A 24,662-nucleotide genomic window follows, 5' to 3' on the forward strand; every position below is an offset into this window, starting at 1 on the left:
CAGTTTCTGGAAAAACATTCTTTGGACAGATGAAACCAAGATCAACCCTCTACCAGAATGATGGCAAGAAAAAAGTATGGAGAAGGCGTGGAACAGCTCATTATCCAAAGCATACCACATCATCTGTAAAACACGGTGGAGGCAGTGTGATGGCTTGGGTGTGCATGACTGCCAGTGGCACTGGGACACTAGTGTTTATTGATGATGTGACACAGGACAGAAGCAGCCAAATGAATTCTGAGGTGTTCAGAAACATACTGTCTGCTCAAATCCAGCTAATCAAATTGATTGGGCACCATTTCATGATACAGATGGACAATGACCCAAAACATACAGCCAAAGCAACCCAGGAGTTTATTAAAGCAAAGAAGTGGAACATTCTTGAATGGCCAAGTCAGTCACCTGATCTTAACCCAATTGAGCATGCATTTCACTTGTTGAAGACTAAACTTCGCACAGAAAGGCCCACAAACAAACAGCAACTGAAAGCCACTGCAGTAAAGGCCTGGCAGAGCATTAAAAAGAAGGAAACCCAGCATCTGGTGATGTCAATGAGTTCAAGACTTCAGGCTGTCATTGCCAGCAAAGGGTTTTCAACCAAGTATTAGAAATGAACATTTTATTTCCAGTTATTTAATTTGTCCAATTACTTTTGAGCCCCTGAAATGAAGGGATTGTGTTAAAAAAAATGCTTTAGTTGCCTCACATTTTTATGCAATCGTTTTGTTCACCCCACTGAATTAAATCTGAAAGTCTGCGCTTCAACTGCATCTGAGTTGTTTCATTTAAAATTCATTGTGGTAATGTACAGAACCAAAATTAGAAAAAAGTTGTCTCTGTCCAAATATTTATGGACCTAACTGTATATGGTTAACTAAACTGGGCATTCATTTAGCAGGTTGTGGACAGGCACTTTGATCCAGAGATTGTGAGCATAATTAATATATTTCACTCCCTCCTCACAAATTTAGGCATCTCTCATCCTTTTCTATGTAGGAAGGGTTATCCTCAGTCTCCCCACTCTTATTTCTTCATTATGGAGTTGTTGACAGAGGCTATCAACACATCAAGGCTGCTCTTCCCTATTATACTACACTAGCTATGTAAGCCTGTGCTGTAAAAAGCCCGGGGTCCTAGAAAATATTGAAATCGTCAGAAAAAAAATTGAAACGTAGAGATGTCAGGTAATTGAAAGGAACTCCTCTGGGCCTCTCTCTCCTAGGATGATTTGTTTTGTTGACGTGTTTGCATTGCTTGTGCATTAGCGGAGGGAGAAAAAGTAAAAGGTTTACCGTTTTGCCGATGTTAGCAGCTAAGCGACTTTGTCTTTCTTCGGAGGTTTCAATTTGCAGGTGTACTCACCTTGCTTGTGTATTAGTGGTGGGAGGAAAAGGAAAAGGGATACCGTTTTGCCAATTTTAGCAGCTAACCGACTTTGTCTTCCTTCTGAGGTTTAATTTTGCTGACGTGCTGCCCTCGCTTGTGTTATTAGCAGCTAAGAAAGTTTTCTGGTTCCTCGGAGACTAAGCCCTTACCCTAACTCCACCTCTCACTTCTGGGCCGGACAGACACACACACTTCCACGTATAGACATTTATATATAAGATAATACAAATCATACAATTATAGAAATGCCAAAGCTCACTGTACTGTGCATAGACGAACTGGATAAACTTTTGTGGCTTTTCAAAATTCAAGATGCAATTAAATCTTACAAAGCAGGAAAGACACAGGCTCAAATTTGCAATCGAGCAGATTCCATAAAAAGTTGTTAAATTAGCACAGATAATGCCAGCATGTGTAAGGAAGCTAAATAAGAAATCATACTACTGTAAACACCAAGTGTTAACTACTCTTTTCCAAAAACAGATATAAACACTTTTTATCTAAGGCTAATGTGTGACAGTCATGGTGTGTTAAAAATGAAAACATAACTGGGAAAATGAGGACAGTTGGCAGCCCTAAACAGAGTGATTCTCTGACAAACCATAATATTTAAAAGCAGTTACAAAAACTGCCTTAAAGAGTTTATTCAAATAAAAGTATATTCTGAATTATATTGGAATTCACTGATTCAATAGTACAGATATATAATGTATGAACTTTTATTTTAGTGTTGATTTTAAGCAGTACATTTCAATTACTGGAGAGAAAATGTTAGAGAATAAATTTAGAATGTGTACATGGTAAGATAAATCAGGCTGTCCATGATGACATGTTTCTTTATAAAAACTCTATGCTGAAATCTTCTCAAGATTATAACATAGACAATGGGGAGCTCCCATGTCTTGTGACACCTTAAAATTGAAGCTCTGAATTGCATTTTGATATTTCTGAATGTCAGTATTAGTTTCCATAAATGAAAGTTGTATAACTACTTGATAGCTATAGTTAGATATATTAAAGACTAGATATATTAAATATATTGTTACTGTTAATATTGATGTTGTATATTCTATATTCTGTAACAGATAAAGGCACAATATTGTTCACTTGAGTAATGAAGGTACCTTAAATAAAAAGACATTAAATGAAATGTCTGTTTTTGCCATGGTATCAAGTAGGTATAGAGTATCATAAAATTTAATTGGTATTGGTACCAAATACAAACATTCTGGTATTATGACAGCCCCGATATCTACCTTATGAAGAACTAATTCACATTAGACCCTTTTTTGTCACATACAGTACCTCTGAGAACTGGGTAGACATTGGTTGTTCGAATTCATATGGAACAATTTTATGTAATGTTGTACTGATTGTATTCTTGATTGATTTGTGTCATATTCTCTACAATGTACTTCACAATATCAGTTAAAAAAATAAAAAGCACGTTTGAACCAAAATATGCTTTTCTACTTATAATACATTATCAAGTCATACATACTTACTAAAATTAAATTATTTCATACAAGCCCATTCATTTGACCTTCCAGATGTCTTCTTTAGGTTGAAAGTTCATAAAGTAGATTATTACTGAACTTTGTCCACACAGAGCTTAAAGAAACCCATGTGTGGCAAATTTTTAAGAGGACATTAATTTTTTAATTAATTTATTAAAATAGGTGAGCCCTGGTAGGTGTAGATGAGTTTAGATAGATAGATAGATAGATAGATAGATAGATAGAATACAGTAAGTGTATTTCCACTAATACAGTTTATTTTCTGTCTACTGTAGTATATCAGGGTCACTTCCAGCCAAGCCCAGGAATCACTTTAGGGGTCAGGAAAAGTTTTTCTCCCTAAACATTAAAGAGATCAGGCTAAAAATCCAGGCTTTAATCATTCCATTGAGTCATGTACAGTCTTGTGCTATAGTAGGATGCTCTTCGTAGATTCCAGCTCAGCTTTCCATTCCATCTCCCAGATAGGCTGGTCAGAAAACTCACTGGCTTAGGACTTTCACAAACTGTCTGCCCCTGGATCAAAGATTTTCTGACTAACCACCCTCAGATGGTTAGATTAGGCCCCTACTTCTCCACCACACTCACACACAACTCCGGAATCCCACAAAACTGTGTGTTGAGCCCTATACCTATGACTGTGTACCCTCTCATTTTACCAACACCATCATTAAATTCGCGGATGACACAACTGTGATTGGACTCATTGCAGGAGGAGATGAGACAGCCTATAGGGATGAGGTCCAAAGACTGAGAACAACACTGAGAACAACCTCACCCTGAATTCTACCATAACAAATGAACTTACAACAGATTTCTGGAAGCACAACATACAGTAAACCACAATCCAATATACATCAATGGAGATGGTGTGGAAAGAGTTCCTTTCTTCAAGTTTCCGGATATATTCATTGTAGAAGATCTTTCCTGGTCCATAAACACCACAGTGGCAGTCAAGGAGGCATAGCAGAGACTCTACCCCCATAGGATCCTCAGAAAAAAACATCCTGAAGGAGAAGTTTCTGGTGTCCTTTTACCGCTGCTCCATTGAGAGTGTGCTGTCATACTGAATTTCTATGTGATATGCCAGTAGCTCATTGGTAGACAGGAGAGCCCTTCAGAGGATCATAAACTCTGCTCAGAAAATTATTGGCTGTACAACACAGCAGCCAACATCATGAAAAACACTTCTCACCCTGGACATCACCTGTCTTGAGTTGCTGCCCTCTGGTAGGCAGTTCAGGTCCATCGAGTCACAGACAAACAGGTTTAAGAACGGTTTCTACCCAACAGCCATATGAGAAATGAATACTACTAAATACTTCTAATGACTAACAAAGACCAATATAAGTGAATGCACCTTTAAGATTGCTGCAATTTTGTTGCACTAAGTGCAATGGCAATAACAAAATCTGTATAGGAATGTGTATAATACTTTCTGTATAGAATTAGATCTCTTGGACAACATCTGGGACTGTTTGTCTTTCAATAGCACATTGTCCCAACATTTCAAATTTAATGCCAACTGTAAGCTGTCATCCTTAAAAAAGAAATATGATCATAATTCTCTTGAATTTAGACCATGCAATGCCACCAATATGCTAGGGGACATTTTGGGATCTAACTACTTTATATGGCATCAAACCTGAGCAACTCACTTAATCTTCATGTACCTCAATTGCAAAAAAAAAGCAGTATGTTTTTGTGAGATCTAGAGAATTAACTCCCAAAAACACAAATGGAAAAATAAAGGAGCATTTCTGTAACTCTAAAAGGTTGATCAAATACCAACTGTCAAATCAGTCAATGACGAATATATATAAATATATATTTATATGGCCATATATATGGCAGCATGGTGGCACTGCTGCCTTGCAGTAAGGTTTCCTACCACAGTCCAAAGACATGCGGAAATAGTTGGATTGGCAATACCACTTTGACCCTAGTGTGAGGGTGGGTGGGTGTGTGTGTGCTCATCCTGAGATGGACTGGTGCCTTGTACATGGTTTGTTCCTGCCTTGTGCCCTGTGCTAGCTGGGATAAGTTCCAGCAACACGCCCAAACCCGTGACCCTGTTTAGGACTAATCAGGTTAGGAAATGACATGATATAAATGTATACAGCATATATCCTCTACAACAGCACATTGTGAAAAGATATTAAAGCAGCTTGTCAAATTTGAAAATATGCATTTCCAATATTTTTTTTGAGTATTTAAGTTTTTTAATGACTTTGTCATTTCAACGATTTTTGGTGTACTATAAAGAAAATGAACACAATTTGGGGTATTTTTTCCTCTCATAATACATGCTGCATAAAGGGTGTTCTTCAGTACAAAAAGACTAGAAGAGAGATGCAAAACTGTATTTTTACCACAACAAGTTTGCTTATACCAGTTTAGTAACTGCCATGGAACTGAATGTTATCATGCAATCTATTTCAAGTCTATAAGGAAGTAAATACTATGGGAATAAGAATACATTCAGTAGGTGGTAAATTTTAAGCATATCTTAAAGAAAATAAAGTTGAAACACAGTATGCCAAGGAAATCAACTGATTCAGAATAACATTTAAGTACTTTGGAAACAATTATGCATTCAACATTTTAAAATGTACATATACACTGTCATCAAAAAACATAATGTAATGATTTTACCAGTACTTCTCAGAAAGTTGACTTTTTTTCTTTAGCTGATTATTTGCAAATTCAAGTAAAATGGCCTGAACTTTGAAAAAAACCTCTTTGAATGTTTCTGTAAAATAAATAAATAGCATCAGTCAATTTAAGCTTCTTTATGATATTCAATACAGATGTACCTCTGTACTGTGTCGTGGCATAGTTTGACATCAAATACTTCTGTACAAAGAAGATTCCAAATGTTTTGAAGTAATTTAACATTTTTAGCTTTACTCTATTTATTGGTACTGTTCATTGTTAAAAACTTTACTAAAAAAATACTATCATAAAAATAAATACAAATACTGTATAATTTTATGAAATTTACAGTGTTTCTTAACATAAAACTCAACCTGCATCTTCAGGTTTCTTTATCTTCACTTTCATCAGATTTGTTTGGATATCTGCTACATCATCTAAAATCTACAATAAAAAAATACATTAATTAATAAAATTCAGTTTAATCGATTATTAACAAGTTAGGGAAATATTAACTGTGATGTGTGGCCCAGTGGACAAGGAACTTATAGGCAGAAAGCAATGATGCAAGACATGATAATGACTCCTAAAAATCCCTAGTAAAGAGAAAGAAAGTAGTGATGACCATCAACAAACAAATTAATTGACATATTATATGGAACACAGAAAAGTTATTAGCATTTTAGTTATATCAAAATCAATTGAATTATTCAGTTTAATTTCAATCAGCTTGATCATTGCAATTGTCCAATAATGGCTTTAAAATGAAACATCAAATGTCACCGAAATTGGCATTGACCATGACCTCAAGATTATTAAAGTCTCAAAAAAACAACAACAACTGAAACAGATTTGGAGTCTATATAAGTGTATATAAATACTTTCAGCAGGACTGCAAATAAATAAATTAACCTTGTATTTGCTCTTTTTGCTAACAAGTTTTCTTTTTTTTTGTCAGTACAAGATTCTGTTTTACTTTCTTGTGAAAACAGTGAAGGGCTTCTGTGAAATAAGCAAATAAATCTAATTGAATATATGGACTACTATAAACATGCATAGATAGCCCTGCAAAACAGAAACATGAAACTGACTATCACAGTTTCATGCTCTGTGATGAAGCAAACAAGAAAATTCCTGAAAAAATCACTGCAAAATTCTGAAATATTATTGCTATATTGCAAGGTATGCTTGCAATTGCACAATATAAAAATCACTACAAATGACATTTTCAAAAATTATTTACATATTGATTTAAGCATTTATCTCTCAGGCATATTTTTCTTTCCATTTACAGTAATCAAGATAATTTCTCTGATTTGCTGTATGGAAAATTAGAGTGCAATCAAACTGCTTTTTGTAAATTTAAATATCCTACCAATTTCACTGGAGTGCTAATTTGGGAAAAACTACACACTTTGTGTTCTTTGTTGATAGCTCCTGACATGATTTCTCTGTTTCTAGATTTTGTCATTTTCACCTTATGCCTGAAAACCTTCAAATTAAGTTTTTTTTTTGTGTCTAAACAAATGTGTTTTTGAAAAAAAATCAAAGCATGATCATTTGTGACTTGCCAGAAAAAGGTGGGCAGGTTGACATCTCCAATAATGTCAATATTGATTGGTCAGCAACATAATACAGCCATTAATCTGTGTTATTGTATCTCATACTGTAGTTTCACTTCTCTCTGTCTTCTCAGAGCCTAAAGCATGTATTTCCACTGCCAGATTATTTTTTATATACAGTAATAGTACTACCATGTCACAAATCATAGAATCTAATCCCATGCCTGGTCATGGTCTGCATGGGTTTTCCTCCCATACTTCCAAAGGCATGATGACAAGATTGATTGGAAGACAATGTAATATGGGTAATAAATTACAATAATGGTGAAAAAAAGAGTAGCTGAGTGTTATAATATGCAGATTTGTTGCTACTATATATATTGGAATTATGCTAAGCAATAATGTTACTATTGAAGTTAATGAGACAAATCTGACATCCCCTTTTTTCTGACTTAGTTAAGTGAGTTACAAAATTTTTCACAGAAAAATCCACACAGCCAGAAAGAGCAAGTAAAAATGAAACACAGGCAGTGCCCATGGTCACAATCTGAAGTGCTTGTACATAGTGCTTATTATACAGCTTAAGTTTCTGTGTGGCTCCATACACATATAAAAAATGATGCATATACTCCTTTTAGCATTTTCACTGTATATTTCTCCAGTCAAATGCATCTTATTTGCATATATAGGACAATAAATATGGATATTGTTCATGACAGTATAGTAAAGTGTCTTGAAATTATAAAGTACCTTGGGAAAAACTGACTGACCAAATGTAGATTATAATAATATCAGTTCTTGTGTGGGTTAGGATTGTGCATTACAGCTGAATTTATATACGCATACTGCAATCTTCATTCATTATTGACTCTGTTAATGTATGGACATTGTTCAGGGTCAAAGGAGGCTGGATGTCAGTCCATCAAAGGGCATGTTCATGAACACACCCAAGTTCCCAGGATCAGTTCAGAGTTACCTTGTAGCTTGAAATACAGGTCTTTGAAATGTTAGATAAACATCATACAAAAAGCCACATAGACAAGAAGAAAACTAACTTCATATAAACTGTGATGAAGCTACCAATAGAACCCAACATCTGTAAGTCATCATTTCTAGCACTGATGCCACTGTGGATTTTTCATTTGAGTATTTGTAATTTACTAACAAAATTAGTGAATATATTTATGATTGATTGTTAATTAAATTGATTATTGATTGATAATCATTACTCAGTACTATAATTTTCTCAAATTACAAATAACAAAAAGAGTGCAATAAATTACATAGTAAAAATTCTACTACAGCTAAATGCTCTTCCGAATTCTGTTCATCAAGCATCTTAAAATTGTGATGATCAATGTCACAGCAAAAAAAAAAATTACCTTTTGTTTCCTTTTCTGGGCATATTTTTTTGCTTTTCCTACAACTTCCAAAAAATAAAAAAAGAATCATTTAATAGCCATTTAGAAACTTTTGGTAGCTTTTATACTATTCTTCTATGCAAGAGAAATAAAAATAATACAGTAGTTTTATATGTGTATAATTCAGATAGTGAGGTAAAAGCAATAGAAATGTGTCTGCATGAATGTCTGTATGTGTTTAAGAGCAATTAAGACATTGCCTTTCTTCCACACATTGCTATAAAATCAACTGCTACTTTCATTACTTGCTCAAATGTGACCTGAAAATAACCTTTGAGAAAACTGTGCAATGCTTTTTGTAATTTACTAAATTGGCAGTTTTTAGCTTAATGTTTTCTGAGACTCAATGTTAAGATTTTAGTTGTGCTTGAAAAAAAAATAAACCAAATTGATTTTGAGAGACAAGAAGTCCTTAAAACGACACCTCAGGACAATTTTAGGCAAAGCAATACATACAAGAGTTAAAAAGTGTAAGAATAATGCAATAGAACATTAAGTAAAGAATTGTATTAGGAATATAGCAGAAAATTAAATACATTTCCTCACTATGTATGCCACTCATCTCTTTACTCAGGCTGTTATCTTCTAAAGTCTTGCCACTGCTCCCCTCTACTGACAAAGCTCTCATGAACAGCTATTTTGTCCATCTAACTCTTTCATAAAGCAGCTGTCCAGTATGTCATTACTTAATGTTACCTCATTTAACATTTTTTTATTTAGTGGTATTTTTTACAACGACAAATCTATGATTTAATTTAATTGCAAATAAATACACAAATTTAAACTATACTTTTTATCTAAAAAGGCAACTAGCAAAATCAGACAGACAGACAGACTCGTAGGCCTTTATTTGAAATATAAGAACTAAAATTACATTTCCAAAAGAAACCAAGTACAGACTTGTTGTACATGAAAACAACAGATAAGAAGTTGCTAGCAAAGGATTTATCAGCCAAAATACACACAGATCATTCTGCTTTTTAGTCAAGGGAAAGGGATTAATCTGAAATTAAGTCTTTCAATCTCTGTGCCATCTGCCTCTGTATTGGGGTGAAAAAAATGAATTTTTTACAGTTAGTTAAACAAGACTCCTAATATTTAACTTTTTTGGATACTAGAATTGTTTTTTGATTATTTAGATAGAGTGCAGCGTTTGAGTTTACGGAGCTATGTAGATGGAACTGTGTTGTGGAGCTCATGGGGGAAAGATAGCATTATTTTTTAAAAAAGGTTTAACAGGCAAGTATGTTTTTGCCCAGAAGGATAGAACAGCAAGTACATGATTATGACTCACAGAATAACAATGTGTTTTTAAGAGAGAGAGGTTATTGGAATGTTTGCAAATAACACTGAAGGATATTGAGAAAATTTAAGCGCAGATAAACTAAGCAGTATGTGTGTGCTTGTAAGAAGATATGAAATAAATGTAATATGTATCAGTATATGGCAAGTTTCTTGAATGTTAAAAAATGACATTATCATTTAGCATATAAGCTGTGGTTGTGCTGTACATTGGTGTACAAATACATTGACAAAACAGACAATTAATGTCCATTTTTTGCCAAATTATGTTTAAGCTTAATAAGGTGGAAAAATCACTAACCTGTATTTAGCTCAGTTTCCGCAAAATGGAACATTTTCTCTTCATGCATTTCTTTGTATTTATTTAAAGTTTCCCCAATATTATTTTTTTCATGTTTTTCTGTACAATGTTGAATAGGTGGTGAGAAGTTCTTAACTAAAGATTGACACTCAGTTAATCCAGTTGTACAATTTTCTTTTTCTAGACACTGTGAGTCTTCTAAGTTGAAATTATTCTGAAATGTTTTTTCTTGGGAGAACAATTTGAGTTTTGTGACATCAGAAAATTGCTGCTCTTCAGGACAGCAAATTAATGACACAGGTGGTTTTCCACTCTCTTCTTGAATATTTTGTATTTTGTGAAGAGTATGATTGTTCAATATGTTCATATTTTTATTTATGTTACATTTATGCTCAGTATGAGTAACTGTAACTCTTTTGCGTCTCCTGTTTTTCACTCTAGAAATTAAAGATTGTTCTCCACAACTATAACTGAGCATCTGTTGCTTTATTCTGTCATCAGCTGCCAAATCCATTGCACATTTCCCAAATATGTTAACATCACAAGGATTTGATCCAAACTGAAGAAGAAGTGTGACAGCCTAAAGAAATAAAAATATGTTTATAAAATACAATAAAATATGCTTATTTTCATAATATTCTAAGATTGAACACTTGAATTATTAATATAGTGTTAATTAAATGTGCCTTAAAGTTTTTTACAGGATTTGCAATGCCATCTAATTGAAAGCTAAGTAATTGTTTGATTCCAAAGAATTACTCAAAGCAAATTAACTGTTTCTTGTAAAAATGAAAAACTGTTAAAAGATAGATGGTGAAACAGTTAGATTCTTGAGTGTCCATAAAAATGTAGCTTTACATCAGTTCAACATTAATCCTATTTTTATAAAAACAGAGTTATATTGCAAGGCTGCACTTTCTTAGGAAGAAGTGCATTTAGTAAATAAACAGAATAAACTGTGCAATAAACAGCAGTGTTTCTTCACTGATCTAGCATCCTGGATTCAAATTCCATACTTATTCCTTGTCTGCATGCAGCCTGGTGGTTCTCCCCTTATCTACTGTATGTGGGTTTTAATTTGGGAATTCTATTCCTCATTCGCAAACTCATGTTGGGTAAACTAATTAGGTGTTCCAAACTGGTGTGGACACTTGGGGGCGCTGTTGCCCCATGAAACCCAACAGACAGATGCTCTGGACACAGTTTAAAAGTACTAAGAAGACTTTTTAATTTTTTCCTCAAAATAGTGCCTTCAAAGCACCACATCCACAATAAACACAATGAATCAATGCAATAATTCTTTCCTCCACTCCTCCCAGCAAGCTCTGTCACACTCCGTCCCAACTCCGGCTCGCCTGCTGCATTCCCATCAGTCCTTTATATAGTCTTTGACCCGGACGTGCTTCTGTCCTTCTGTCTACGTGGCTTGCTAGCGCTTCCGGGTCAGATGGAGAATTAGCTTTCTTCAGCCTGAAATTACTTCGGGGCTTCCGTCCTCATGACTTGTGAGTACTTCCGGGCTATACGGGAAACATAAATCCCTGTGTCTCCCTGCAGTGTCTCCTGGTGGTACCCATGGTACCCAGCAGGGCTGTGAAGCCAAACTCCCTATCCCATGGTGCCCTATGGGAATACGAGGAAACCGCTATTCTGCACGGAATGTGTCGGCCGTCCATCACACTGGTCATGTGTGAGCAATTGTGGGTTGTGTTCATAAAATATAAGACTAAGAAGCTTTGTTGGGATGAATGGCCTGTTCTCATCTAGACTGTTCTAATGTTCTAAAACAAAAGTAAAAAAGACAAACTCCAAAAGGAGGGGAAAAAACTGCACTGATAAAATATAAACATATTTAAAAAATTCCATGTATCAAAAAAAAGAAAACAGATCCCAAAACCACAGAGGAGGCCTAAATGCCCATAAACCATAGCAGCAAGAAAGTGGCATCTGCTGAACAAATAATGAGCAAAGTAATGACACAATAAAAAAAAATGAACTGTGAGCTACGAAAATACAAATAAAAGCATAAACTCTGTAACTGTGAAAGTTCATACTCAAGATATCACAAATTAGTGTCTGCAACTGCATGGCAATAAAACTGATACATGGTAGCACTTTATCTGTTGCGTACCTCACGGTATCACCAATATCTTATTCTCTGAGCATCAGATGAACAACAATCAAAAGAAGAACCCACATAAAAGTAAAATTAAAAGATAAAAATCATAACATAAAAATGCATTCAGAATCCCTGTCTAGCACTTAGGTACTACACCACTCAAAAGGAACATAATTCTCCTTACAAATTACTTTTTGAGGCATATTTGATGTGAACGTTGACTTCTCAAAAATGATTCAATTTAAAACAGGGTAACAATACCATTTGCATGTGATGTAGTATATTATATAAAATACTAACAACACGCTCAGGATGAGTTAAATGCATCTAATCCCCACATTCAGGAAATAATAAAAAAATTAATTGGCTTATCAGAAACAGGGGGATGGTATAATGAAAATGTCAATGAAATTTGCCTAAAAATTAAAAGAAATGTTAAATAAGAAAATGTTACTTGTTCACTATTTTTTAAATCAAAAGTAGAACAATCTTCAAAAAAACAACTGAACTAATTCAGGAGAAACACATCCTCCCTGCTAATCAACAGCAGTTAGTCTAAATCAATATTCATTTAATATTACAGCACATTTTCACCATTTCAAAATACTTGCTGCGGCTCACCACATATCTCTAAGTGTGCAGTATGGCTAGATGCTCTAAATCAGTGTTTTCCAAACTCGGTCCTGGGGACCCCCTGTGGCTGCAGGTTTTTGTTCCAACCAGCTTCTGTTTTTAATTGAACTCCTGGACTAATTAAATGAACTGATATTTCCCAAGTTCTGTGTTTAGGGAACAGTATGGAAATTAGAAAACTAAGTTTGCTAAAAAAATATATATATTAAAATATACCAAGCAGTTATATAGGGATAATGTATTTTTTTTATTTTATTAATAGTATTTTCATCTTGATTTTCATTCTACTTTTCTAGGTCTTCTAATTGTTTAATTAATCCATTATTTACTAATTAGTGGGTCTGACTCTAAAGTAGTTGCAGCCTTTAATTATTCAGTGTTGTTTGCCTGGGAGTCTGATCTGCTCATTTTTAATTGTCATTATTAAGATACAGAGGTGTGACCAAAACATCATGTGTGGGTGGGCATTTGGTTTGTCTGGGGGGACAAAAAATATCCATCCATCCATCCATCCCCATTTTTGTAAGGGGGTCAAATAATAATAACAACATAGTTTTATATAACACATAAAAACAAAAATTGTGGCATAAATCATAACCTATTGTTAAATAAAATTAACAGAAGCAATGGAACTTGTATTATTATTTTTTGTGAACAAATATAGAACTACATCTACAAGGTAAATATCAATAAAGTCAAATGTATACAACATATGAGAACAAGTACAGAAACGTGGCTTATTGTAGTCATGGGAGGCTATAGGACATCAGTTTCCAGTGTTTAACCTGGATATTATCTACAGGACCAGTCTGCAGTTACTCTTGGCAAATTCTGAAATAAATTCATTCATGTCTAGATTTTATGTGATGTTTTTCTCATGTGCCAGAATGACTAAATTTCTCTTCCTTGAATGCAGCATTGTTCGGCGGAGTGGAGTGAGAATGTGGTTCAAAGTAGAGAAAGAGCTTTCGCATGCAGCTGAAGACACACCAATGATGAGTGCTGTGATGCAGACATGGCTCTGACGTGCGGGATATTAGACGTGTGTTTGTGGAAGCCGCCACCGTCTTTTTCTAGAGCTTTTTTCCAATTAGTGTAGCCGTGTTTGGTGAATATGTCCTCGCGGTCCGAATTGGAAACACTAAATTTGTAGCAGGCAAAGCAAAAGCTGCCATCACAGACAACAGAATATTCAAGCCATGGTCGAGACTGATACCAGCTTGCACTAAAACATCTAAGTGTCTTTCCGAATGTGCGCTTGGGATAATTAATTAAAATGGGCTGGGATGGGCTATCCATATTTAGGTCAGGCAGACCGGACTGTATATTTTGTTGAAGGCGAGGTTTGGAGTACCCGACACGGGCGCAGAGCTGGAGGATTGTGTAGGCTTATTTACATCTTTTGGAGTTTCAGTTCCCGATGTGGGTGCACTGTGCTCCGTATTGGTAGCAGCGGTGCTGGGCTCAACCATGGAGCCAGCAGCTTGCGGAGGGACAGAGGTTGAAGATGTCTGCTTTTTAATAAGCCACCTATGCATAGCCTTTGGTGTTACCAACCAGAAAATAAAAGAAGAATGGAATGTATACGCTGTTTTAATTAAAGAATGCGGTCAACAGGTTCAAAACATGCTGCAAAATTTGCGGCGAAGTGAACTGTGAGCAGCACGGTGCCTGTCTAGTGGAGGAGACACTGACGGATACGCCCCAAATTCAAACAGGCCAATTGGAAAGCAACTCAGTTTTGAAAATCAAATGTTATTCTTCTCCAGAGTTTTCATTGGACAGACAGAGCATTTCTCGGGGGGGGGGGGCACGGCTTGTCTCTGCCCCCCCCCCGGCCATGCCTCTGTTAAGATACAACAAAGGGGGAAAAACTGCACAGAGAAAGGGCAAAGTATAATGAAAGCAAGAAAAGAGAGTTAAGCATTTAAATCTATAGCAAAAGCAGAAATATTTCTAAATGTCTTATAAATGTAAAAATCATGCTGCTGTGTTTTTCTGAATGTCAAATAAAAGAAAAAAAATGCCAGCTTATTAAATGAGATGAGTGCTGTCAGGTGTTGTCACTGATTAGGAATCTGGTTGGAACAAAAACCTGCAGCCACAGGGGGTCCCCAGGACCGAGTTTGGGAAACACTGCTCTAAATAATATCACAAAATTTCAGCTTCTTCCTCGAAATGCCACAAAGATATATGGTAACATTGTTTTAATCTGGGAAATAAATATTATAATGTTTGACATGTTATGTGAAAAATCTAATTACTTTTCTTAAGCACTAACCACAGTAATATAGGAGGAGGTCTGAGGAAAGGCTGTACAATTGTATTAATTTTTACTTGTGCTCCCACTCCTTACAAACCAGTCAACATTTTTCCAAGCTGAAACCTGAAATCTTAAAACTTCTTTTAGATATTGTAGATTACAGATTTTGTTTAGATATACTGTACACACCATACACCGATTCAATCATAAAGCCATTTTCTGAATTAAAAACCCTTAATCTTCAATTTGTTAATCACGCTCCATGCAGCGGTTGTTCTCACATTACCCAATTCAGTATGAAAAATTTCTCAGGTTTTACTTTTTCGTAAATACCAAACAAGAATTGATTACATTCTTTATTTAAAACATTTTTACCACTTCTTTTAATTGTTAACCTCTATTCAGCTCAAAAAGTAACATTAGCAGATTTATTCTTGCCTTTGGGCGGCACGGTGGCGCAGTGGGTAGCGCTGCTGCCTCGCAGTTGGGAGATCTGGGGACCTGGGTTCGATTCCCGGGTCCTCCCTGCGTGGAGTTTGCATGTTCTCCCCGTGTCTGCGTGGGTTTCCTCCGGGGGCTCCGGTTTCCTCCCACAGTCCAAAGATATGCAGGTTAGGTGGATTGGCGATTCTAAATTGGCCCTAGTGTGTGCTTGGTGTGTGGGTGTGTTTGTGTGTGTCCTGCGGTGGGTTGGCGCCCTGCCCAGGATTGTTTCCTGCCCTGTGTTGGCTGGGATTGGCTCCAGCAGACCCCCGTGACCCTGTTCGGATTCAGCGGGTTGGAAAATGGATGGATGGATTCTTGCCTTTTATCATACAAACTATAGATTTTACATCATTCTCCTTTTGAAAAAAAAATTCTATAACCATTATATGAATGAATTAAAACAATATTCTAAATAATTTTTCCAAGTGCTTTATTTTTCATCCCTTCACTTTCAAAATTTGCTAATTCTAATACAAGATCATTGGAGAAAACAACCTAATCAGGTAAGACTTACATAAATCCAGGATAGAAGAACCATTCCTAAACAGTATTAAAACCTACTGCATCAAAACTCCATTATACAATGCCAATTTAGATTTGGCAATCAATTCAGTATGCACATCTTTGGGATGTGGAATTATGGTGGCATACTCAGAGAAAAATCACAAACATAACGAGAATGCAGAGACTTCCTCACAGACACTGAACTACAGGTTTCCAGGGTTGTCAGGTCAAAGCATTAAGCACTGCTCTGCAACTTTATTACTTTGGTAATTGTCATTTGAACTGAAGTCGGTTCCAAAGCTACAGATACAAGCCACAATTATTCTAGTTGCTGTAAACTAAAACTCTAAAACCTTAAATGACTTAAATGAACCTTTAAATGGCTCTGACATCACTGGTTATGAAATAATTTGAAAACATTGTATAGAGGAGGATAACAGAGAAAATTCAGGGATTAATAGATCCATTTCACATTGTTAACCAGTCTAATAGACATACAGAAGATGCCATTGTCACTTTGCTTCATTTGTCATATAACTACCAGGAGAGCACAAAGACAATACAAAGTTGTGTGATGGACGACCGGCTACAGACTCCGGTCGCCACCCCCAGGCCGCTAGGAGGAGCCCTCCGGACAGCATGATGGTGCCCCGAGTTCCAGCAGGCCCTCATGGACTTTGTAGTTTATATACACAGCCCTGCTGGATACCTTGGGGACCACCGGGAGTCACTGTAGGGGGGCTAGTGGGCTCTTGTGTGCCCTATAACCCGGGAGTGCGTCAGCATCACGTGGCCGGAAGGAACGACGTGCTCCCCGGGTGAAGAAGAGGACTGTTTACCCTGACCCGGAAGGAAATGGACTTGTGGGTTTGACCAGGAACCACTTCCGGGTCAGGGGATATAAAAGGACTATGAGAAAGCCCAGACACTGAGCTGAGCTGGCAGGTAGGAGGGCGAAGTGTCTGGGAGTGGAGGATTGTATTGGTTTATTGTTAGTATTAGTGATTATATGAGAGTGGTGTGGAGAGTGCTTTGTGCACCGTATAATTATAAAATAAAGAATATTTATACGTTTACCTGGTCATCAGAGTGGTACCTGAGGGTTCAAGAGGTGGACAAAGGCTCGATCTGTTACACTGGCGTAGCCGGCAGGATACTCTGGCCGTCCGGTGGCAGAGGATCTGCATTTAATATAACTTTTGTAGTAACAGAGAACCCTACGAAGGTCCCTCTTGAAACCGCGGAGGTGAAAATCCCACCCGCGACCAAGAGCGCTGCAGCTGTGAGCCGACCTTTACAGCAGACTATGGGGAAGAAATCTGGGAAGAAGACTGGAGCTAGCCAGAAGACTTCGGTCCTAGATGGGCTGGAGACGCTATGGTCTTACCTGACCGGCGGTGAGGAAGACCGGGAGCAGCTTAAGGCCGAGCAAACCCAAGCGGGGCAGCAGCCGGAACGTTGCCAAATGGCAACTCCTGAAGATTATTACAGGGAGTTGGAGCGAGACCGCATACGTTCCGAGGTATGTGCTGGTAAAATGCCCGAACCGCCGGGACCTTGTTATTCTCTTTTTGCAGAGGCCGGTCTGCACGAAGCGGACAAAGAGCACGCCCGCCTCATACCTAGGCAAGATGAAGCCATAAGAAGAAAGCGAGCCTGTCTGGGAGTCCGCAGAAAGGAAGCCCATATGCCGACAATGTCCACGTGACCTCACGCGACGGCGACCAGGAAGAAGGTCACTTTGGAGCCTTCGGTGAGGTCAGTGCTTCCCCGACGAGTCGGAGCTCCCTGAAGGGGAAGGGGGGCGGCAAGCGTTCCAGCGCCAACTTTAAACGAAGGTAAAGAGGGGCGGGAAGTGACTGTACGGTCTGCCGACAAAGTTAAAGAGGCAGGCCGCAGCCAGCCACGGGAGGCTACCCGTTCCTCTTCGGACTCCAAGTCCCAGAAGCCTGTGCGAAGCCCAGCAGAGCACGTGCCAGGAGCGGACGTGCTCATTGGCTCCCGGCCGGAGGGTAAGGAAAATAAGGAAGTGAACTTACCTCCGGCCGAGATAACTAACTATATGGTGCGGGATCTCGAAGAGGTACTCGAGCCCGTAATTAGTTTCTTTCAGGGGATCGAGGACCTGAAGAAATGTGTGGAGGAGCTGGGAAATACAGTCAAAGCGCCGTTGATAAGACTGCAGGAGTACCTACGGTGATTAGGCCGTGAAGCCCCGGCCTCGATTGATTTGGCGGTACAGGTGAGTGATTTCTGTACTGTATATAACAAGGGGACACAGTGCGAGCCGACACCGCGTTTAATTAGTAGCGGGTGTCAAAGCACTGTGAACCCGACAATTGAGCGTGCTACCATGACTGACTGGTCGGGGGAGGAAACGATGGTTTCGGGGCTTGAGTGTGACGTGGCCTGCCAGAGAGAGTCGAGACTCCAGACCCCGACTGGTAAAATAAGGGGGTTACCGTTGGTTACCGGAGGGGCGGGTGAAGTGCCGATCTCCCCGGTACAGCTGAATAGTGCTGCTACCCGGAGCGATACGGTACTAATGACGCCGCATCCGAAATTACACAGGACAACGGGCGTGCAAACAGCAAAGAGGCTCTCTCTTCTCCACAGAGAGCCTCACGCTGTGCACAAGCCCCAGAGAAAGCAGGAGATCCCCGAAATAAAACGCGGGTCTCCTGACTAGGTAAAAAAATGGGCAGAGAGCAGCAAAGCGGCCATTAACCCCTCCTTGGCGGAGGAAAGGGTGGAGCTGACCGAATTCCCGAGATGTTTCAGGTCTCGGGAAGAGAGGCCACCAGGAGGACGTCGGCGGTGCTACAACTGCCGGCAACCGGGCCACGTATGGCGACGTTGTCCCCGGAGGACAGGGGAGCGGTGGGATAGCAGATACACCATTCCCCCAAGGTTCGCTGGGGGATCTCGACAACAGAACCACGGTCCGGATAACGCGTCCTCCTGGAGGAGGACGTCCCTCGAGGGAATCGACGCTCCGCCCCAGTTGTCGTCGCTAAGGGGGGGGGAACTGTGATGGACGACCGGCTACAGACTCCGGTTGCCACCCCCAGGCCACTAGGAGGAGCCCTCCGGACAGCATGATGGTGCCCCGAGTTCCAGCAGGGCCTCATGGACTTTGTAGTTTATATACACAGCCCTGCTGGATACCTTGGGGACCACCGGGAGTCGCTGTAGGGGGGCTAGTGGGCTCTTGTGTGCCCTATAACCCGGGAGTGCGTCAGCATCATGTGGCCGGAAGGAACGACGTGCTCCCCGGGTGAAGAAGAGGACTGTTTACCCTGACCCGGAAGGAAATGGACTTGTGGGTTTGACCAGGAACCACTTCCGGGTCAGGGGATGTAAAAGGACTATGAGAAAGCCCAGACACTGAGCTGAGCTGGGAGGTAGGAGGGCGGAGTATCTGGGAGTGGAGGATTGTATTGGTTTATTGTTAGTATTAGTGATTATATGAGAGTGGTGTGGAGAGTGCTTTGTGCACCGTATAATTATAAAATAAAGAATATTTATACGTTTACCTGGTCATCAGAATGGTACCTGAGGGTTCAAGAGGTGGACAAAGCCTCGATCTGTTACAGTTGGCAGACTTCTTGTCAGCTTTCAATATTATCCAGCCCCACCTTCTTGCAGAGAGACTTGTAAAATAATTTAATTTGGACTTCAGTTTGGTAAAGGTGGCTGATTGACTTTTTAACAGACAGGTCTCAAAGAGTGAAAGTGAATTGCCATCTGTCTGGCATGCTGTCACAATTCACAGGGTCCCCATGGGGCTGTGCTTTTTCACCACTTTTGTACATCCTCTACACAAATGGATGTCACAGTAAAATTGTAAACAGGTTCATCTTAAAATCTGCTGATGACTCAGTGATTGTAAGCCTACTAAATGAGAATGAAAACAGTTATGATCCAGTAGTAGATTATTTTGTTAACTGGTGTGAGCAGTCTATTTTACATCTAAATGTTACAGAAACTAAGGAAATTACAACTGATTTCAGAAGAAACTCCATTATCCACTAGCAGCAATTATCAAAGAACAGGGTGGTACAAATGGTTGACATTTAAATATCTGGCACAATCATAGACTCAAAACTGACTTTTAATGAAAATATAGAAGTTTTCTCCACAAAAGGACAGCAGCATCTCTACTATTTAAAGAAGCTGAGTCTTTACATGTGAATCCTTTCATTATTTCACTGTTTTAAAAATTATGTATTGACTCTGTTATACTTATGTTGTGCTTTCCTGGTTTGGAAATCTTAATGTCAACAACAAGAAGGGAATAAATGAAATTGTAAAATGGACATCTTTTTAACAAGCAAGTGTTATGGAAAGCAGAATTCATATTGTCAGACAGGATTCGCCCACTACATTCTCAATTACAGTTGTTGCCATTAGGTCACCGGTTCAAGAATCCAAGGATTAAAAGCAACTGTTTAAAATACTTTTTCATTCTTTTAAACAGGTTCAATTTTAATAAACATTCACAGGGTTAAAACAGGATGAACAGGTAGCATTTGCATCAGTCATGAGTTAAGTCTACAAGTTAGTTTAATTATTATGTCTAATATGTTTAATATAATGTTTCACCATAAGTATTGTGTTCACTGCTGTATTTTATTTATATATACTAAGTTTATGTTTGAAGGCCATGTTCTTTATGATGCGGTTTTAATGTAATATTATGGTCTCTCTGTTAAACCTGCTGACAAACCAAATTTTCCTTTTGGGGCAATAAAACTAAATTGAATTGAATTTAATTGATTTCCCTGTCAATGGTACTGTAGTTCTACCAAAACTAACATTTCAGGTCAATTGTATAAACTAAAACAATGCAAACAGGGTTACCTGTTTTCATTTGTCTTACTTGCATTCCAGGTTGAGTTGCTGGTAGCAAGAATTCAAAATTCAAATGTCAACCCTGGAAAAATGCATGCATCACCACTTAATAGATTGCATTTGTCCTACTGTTACTATTAATGCACCCACTGACATTGACTGGCATATGGGATGACATCACAAGTTATGTTGTGCTCAAAGAGATCAGGTCCAGATGGACCAAAATTTCAAATATCAGCAAACATCAGCACTTCAAATTATCGACTCAATTTTTATTATTTAAAATGTAATACATAAATATATTAAAAATGAAAAGACAAATGTGATACACCTACTGTACTTTCAGTCTTTTGTCCTCTTGACACATTTACAGTAAACAAGTCAGCATTACTTGGTATGAGGTCAATATGCTATCTCAAATATTTAATCTCATGAAATACTGTAAAAGATAACAAATGAAATATGTTACCTTATAATATGAATTAGACACAGCAAGATGCAGTGGTAAATCCCAGTTTTTGTTTCTAATGTTAACATCAGCTCCATTGTGAAGCAATTCCATCATGATATCTGCATAACCTCTAGAAGATGCTTCATGCAAAGCTGTCTGTCCTAATAATGACAGAAGAACCAAACATATGAAATAAAAAATAACAACAAATACCTGCCATCACTTCTCATCACCTATACAATTAAAATATTTATTGAGAACTCTGTACATCTACATGAAGCATTCTTATCAGAACGGTTTCTGGGAAACATCCATCTCATCTGTATTGCATTCTAAATATGAATAAATCCTTTGTTTTTTTCATTTTGGATGATGTACACATTAAATAAGTTTGGTCTACACTCTTTATCAACAGTATTCTTTACATACTTTATATTCTATAATATACTCTAAAGATAAACTCAAATAAACATAGTGCAAATTACTTTCTTGATTTTCTGGTTTCAGAACTTTAAACTTTTGCTCTGACTTTAAATTCTGATTAGTGATTAGGCTTTGGTGCAAACAGTTTCATCTTCAAAGTTTTACCTTGTTTCTGGTTTTGACTACATTATATCCACAGTCCTCTTCCAGCCTTTGGGCAGAATATGAGTATGTTACAAGAAGGGATAAATCAAATTTAAAAAGAGACTCTAAATGAACTTTAGACTTCTCTTATATTTAAAAAGGCACGGGGTAAGGAGCTGTTGTGAGGTGTTTTACTTGTGAAGAAAGGGAACATGGGTAACTAAACTGACAACTGAGTAGCAGAAACATATAGGAATAAACAGGGTGACCCAGTACATCAACCTGGTTTTCTTAAGTTTGTCAGACTTAAGCCCTGGACCCTCTACAGCATTGGCATCACCATGAAATATCCCAACGGATTTTACTAAAGACGAGTAAACCAGGAGAAAACTAAGCAGCACAGCGAGGTGGTCCAGGCAAGCAATGAGTCAAAATACAAACAGCAAAACAAAAACAAAACTGAAAGGGCAAAACAAAATCTAAAGTCAAAGACAGTAGATGTCATAGCCAAAAGAAAGAATCCTACAGCTTGGGCCTACATGGAAATAAAGCTAACTTCTGCTACAAATTCTGAAGGTAGTTGTATCCACCATGGGATAATACTGTGTGCAGTCGCCACCATATTTATATTGTTTTACATCAATGTGACGATTACATTCATGTGATTAGATTTAAGATGGCATAATATAAATAAATAAAATACGAAAACAAAGAAAACCACATTTGTAATTTCAAACCCAAATGTTCAACTAATAACAGATGCAACCCCCCCAAACACACACACAAAATAAAAATATTAACACACTGTTTAATACACATGGGCATGGAAGTAATGAGAAGTGAGCAGAAGACTATGTCTATCACCAAACCACTACTTACTATTACTAGTACTCAGTATTTACTATTTAGTATTTAAATATATATATATATATATTAGGTGAAACCCTAAGAGGCGAGCAACCATGATGTCACTGCTTCAGGACTGTCCTCAGTTTTTTCTGGAAGTTAAGAAGATGCTGCCACTAGTGAGTCCTGAGAGTTGTTGGAGTGATCTTTTTTGTGAGTAATATGATTTATTTTATGATTTGTTGTGGATTTTTCTTGGTGATGGTGTTTCTTGGTTTTTGAAGAATGGGAACATTGAATACTGGATTACAGACTGGACTTGTTTGCCTTGGGTTGCCTTTTTTGACATACCCATTTCTGCACATATTCCTGCTTTGCCATTTTGTGCTACTTTTGTTTATTATAAATTCTTGTTTTATAAAGATTTATTGTTTACCATGTCTTCTCAAGTCATAGGTTACAAGGTTTAATCTCTCCCTAGAAAGGATTTGTTTATTTTTGAGTATTTTGATCATTTTTGAACTTGTAAAGCCTGTAACCCATTTTGGGTTGAGCAGGCCTTAAAGTCTGCCTTTTAAGTTTGGAGTCTAGCTATCCAAGAAGATGCCTTTTTCTAAGGCAGACCAATGAAGTCCTGATATGATTTTAGTCTGTTTTTTTTTGGGCCTATCACCATTTTTTCCATCTTGTGTGTTACTAATTGCAACAATGGGCAATTCAGGGCTTAAAGACACCGGGTGATGCTTTTGATAGCTCTAGTTTAATTCATTATGAGCAAAGTTTATCCTCTCTACTTCTTTATTCTTCTACTTTCGGTATTTTTCATTATGCTCTTGCTACTTTCCTTTTCCTATTTGCTCTGAATAACTTTATGGTCACCAAAATTCTAACCATTATAGACTCTGTTTAAATTCACACACTGTTTATAGTTTACCCTGTGAAAATATTTCACTAGAGGATTTGGTTCCAATAGGAAATAGGATATTAAATTGTAACAAATGCTTATTTAGCTTACTGTGGATTCTAATCATCAATTAAGAACCAGAGGTGAATATGTATCACAATGATAAAAAATCTACTAATATAAAGGTAAATATATAAAATTTTCATACCTGTACAGTCAGTACAATTAATTTTGTTTTTAATTCCTTTAGTTCTTTTAAAAAGTTCTTTGACCAAAGCAAGATCACCATTGATGGCAGCAATATGTAGATGTGATTGTCTAGAAGCATTTCTTTTAACTGCATTATATGACTGGATGTATGCTTCTGACAAGATGGATGCACAGTCTCCACTGAAAACTGAAAGTATATAAATGGAGGAAAATATAATCATTTAAGGACTGTTGTCTGTTCCCATATTTTTTCCTCCCTAATGTCTATTATTAATGGGTTAACAGTCACAGATGCCAAATCTTAAAAATACAAAATAACAGAGGGAATGATATAATTGAAACATTATACAGTAATGGCATTTAGTAATTTATCACTCTCCAAAACTGCACCAGCAATATATCTTTTCCCCATACACTTTTCTCTGAATTTTTTGTGATAACTTCTTAGCTGTAAATAGAGCACTATACAGAAAAACATGCATTCTTTTAAATAAAGTGGTAGACATATTCACTATAACTGACCTTTTGAAAAAGATAACTTGTTTCAAGATGGAAAAATTATTTCAATAACACGTCAAAGTGATATGAAGGAAATGAAGGCGACCTTTACTGAAAATGTCACTGTAAACATTATACATTTATAAGACTTTAATAAACAACCAAACAGTCACAGTCAGTACA

General features: G+C 37.5%; 1 protein-coding gene across 2 annotated transcripts in view; it reads right to left on the reverse strand.

Annotated features, from left to right (window-relative positions):
* LOC127528757 (ankyrin repeat domain-containing protein 31-like) overlaps positions 1-24,662 on the reverse strand; it is a 56,327-nt gene that overhangs the window by 17,525 nt on the left and 14,140 nt on the right. Inside the window, exons 6-11 of one of the 2 annotated variants that reach the window (XM_051929500.1) lie at positions 23,980-24,168; positions 21,473-21,615; positions 10,145-10,724; positions 8,485-8,546; positions 5,933-6,002; positions 5,559-5,655 (exon numbers count right to left, since the gene is read on the reverse strand). In XM_051929500.1, the coding sequence (XP_051785460.1) occupies positions 5,559-5,655; positions 5,933-6,002; positions 8,485-8,546; positions 10,145-10,724; positions 21,473-21,615; positions 23,980-24,168 (1,141 nt within the window). The remainder of the gene's footprint in view (positions 1-5,558; positions 5,656-5,932; positions 6,003-8,484; positions 8,547-10,144; positions 10,725-21,472; positions 21,616-23,979; positions 24,169-24,662) is intronic. The other variant, XM_051929501.1, reaches the window with a different exon arrangement.

This window comes from Erpetoichthys calabaricus, chromosome 7 (assembly GCF_900747795.2).
Source record: "Erpetoichthys calabaricus chromosome 7, fErpCal1.3, whole genome shotgun sequence".
NCBI lineage: Eukaryota > Metazoa > Chordata > Cladistia > Polypteriformes > Polypteridae > Erpetoichthys > Erpetoichthys calabaricus.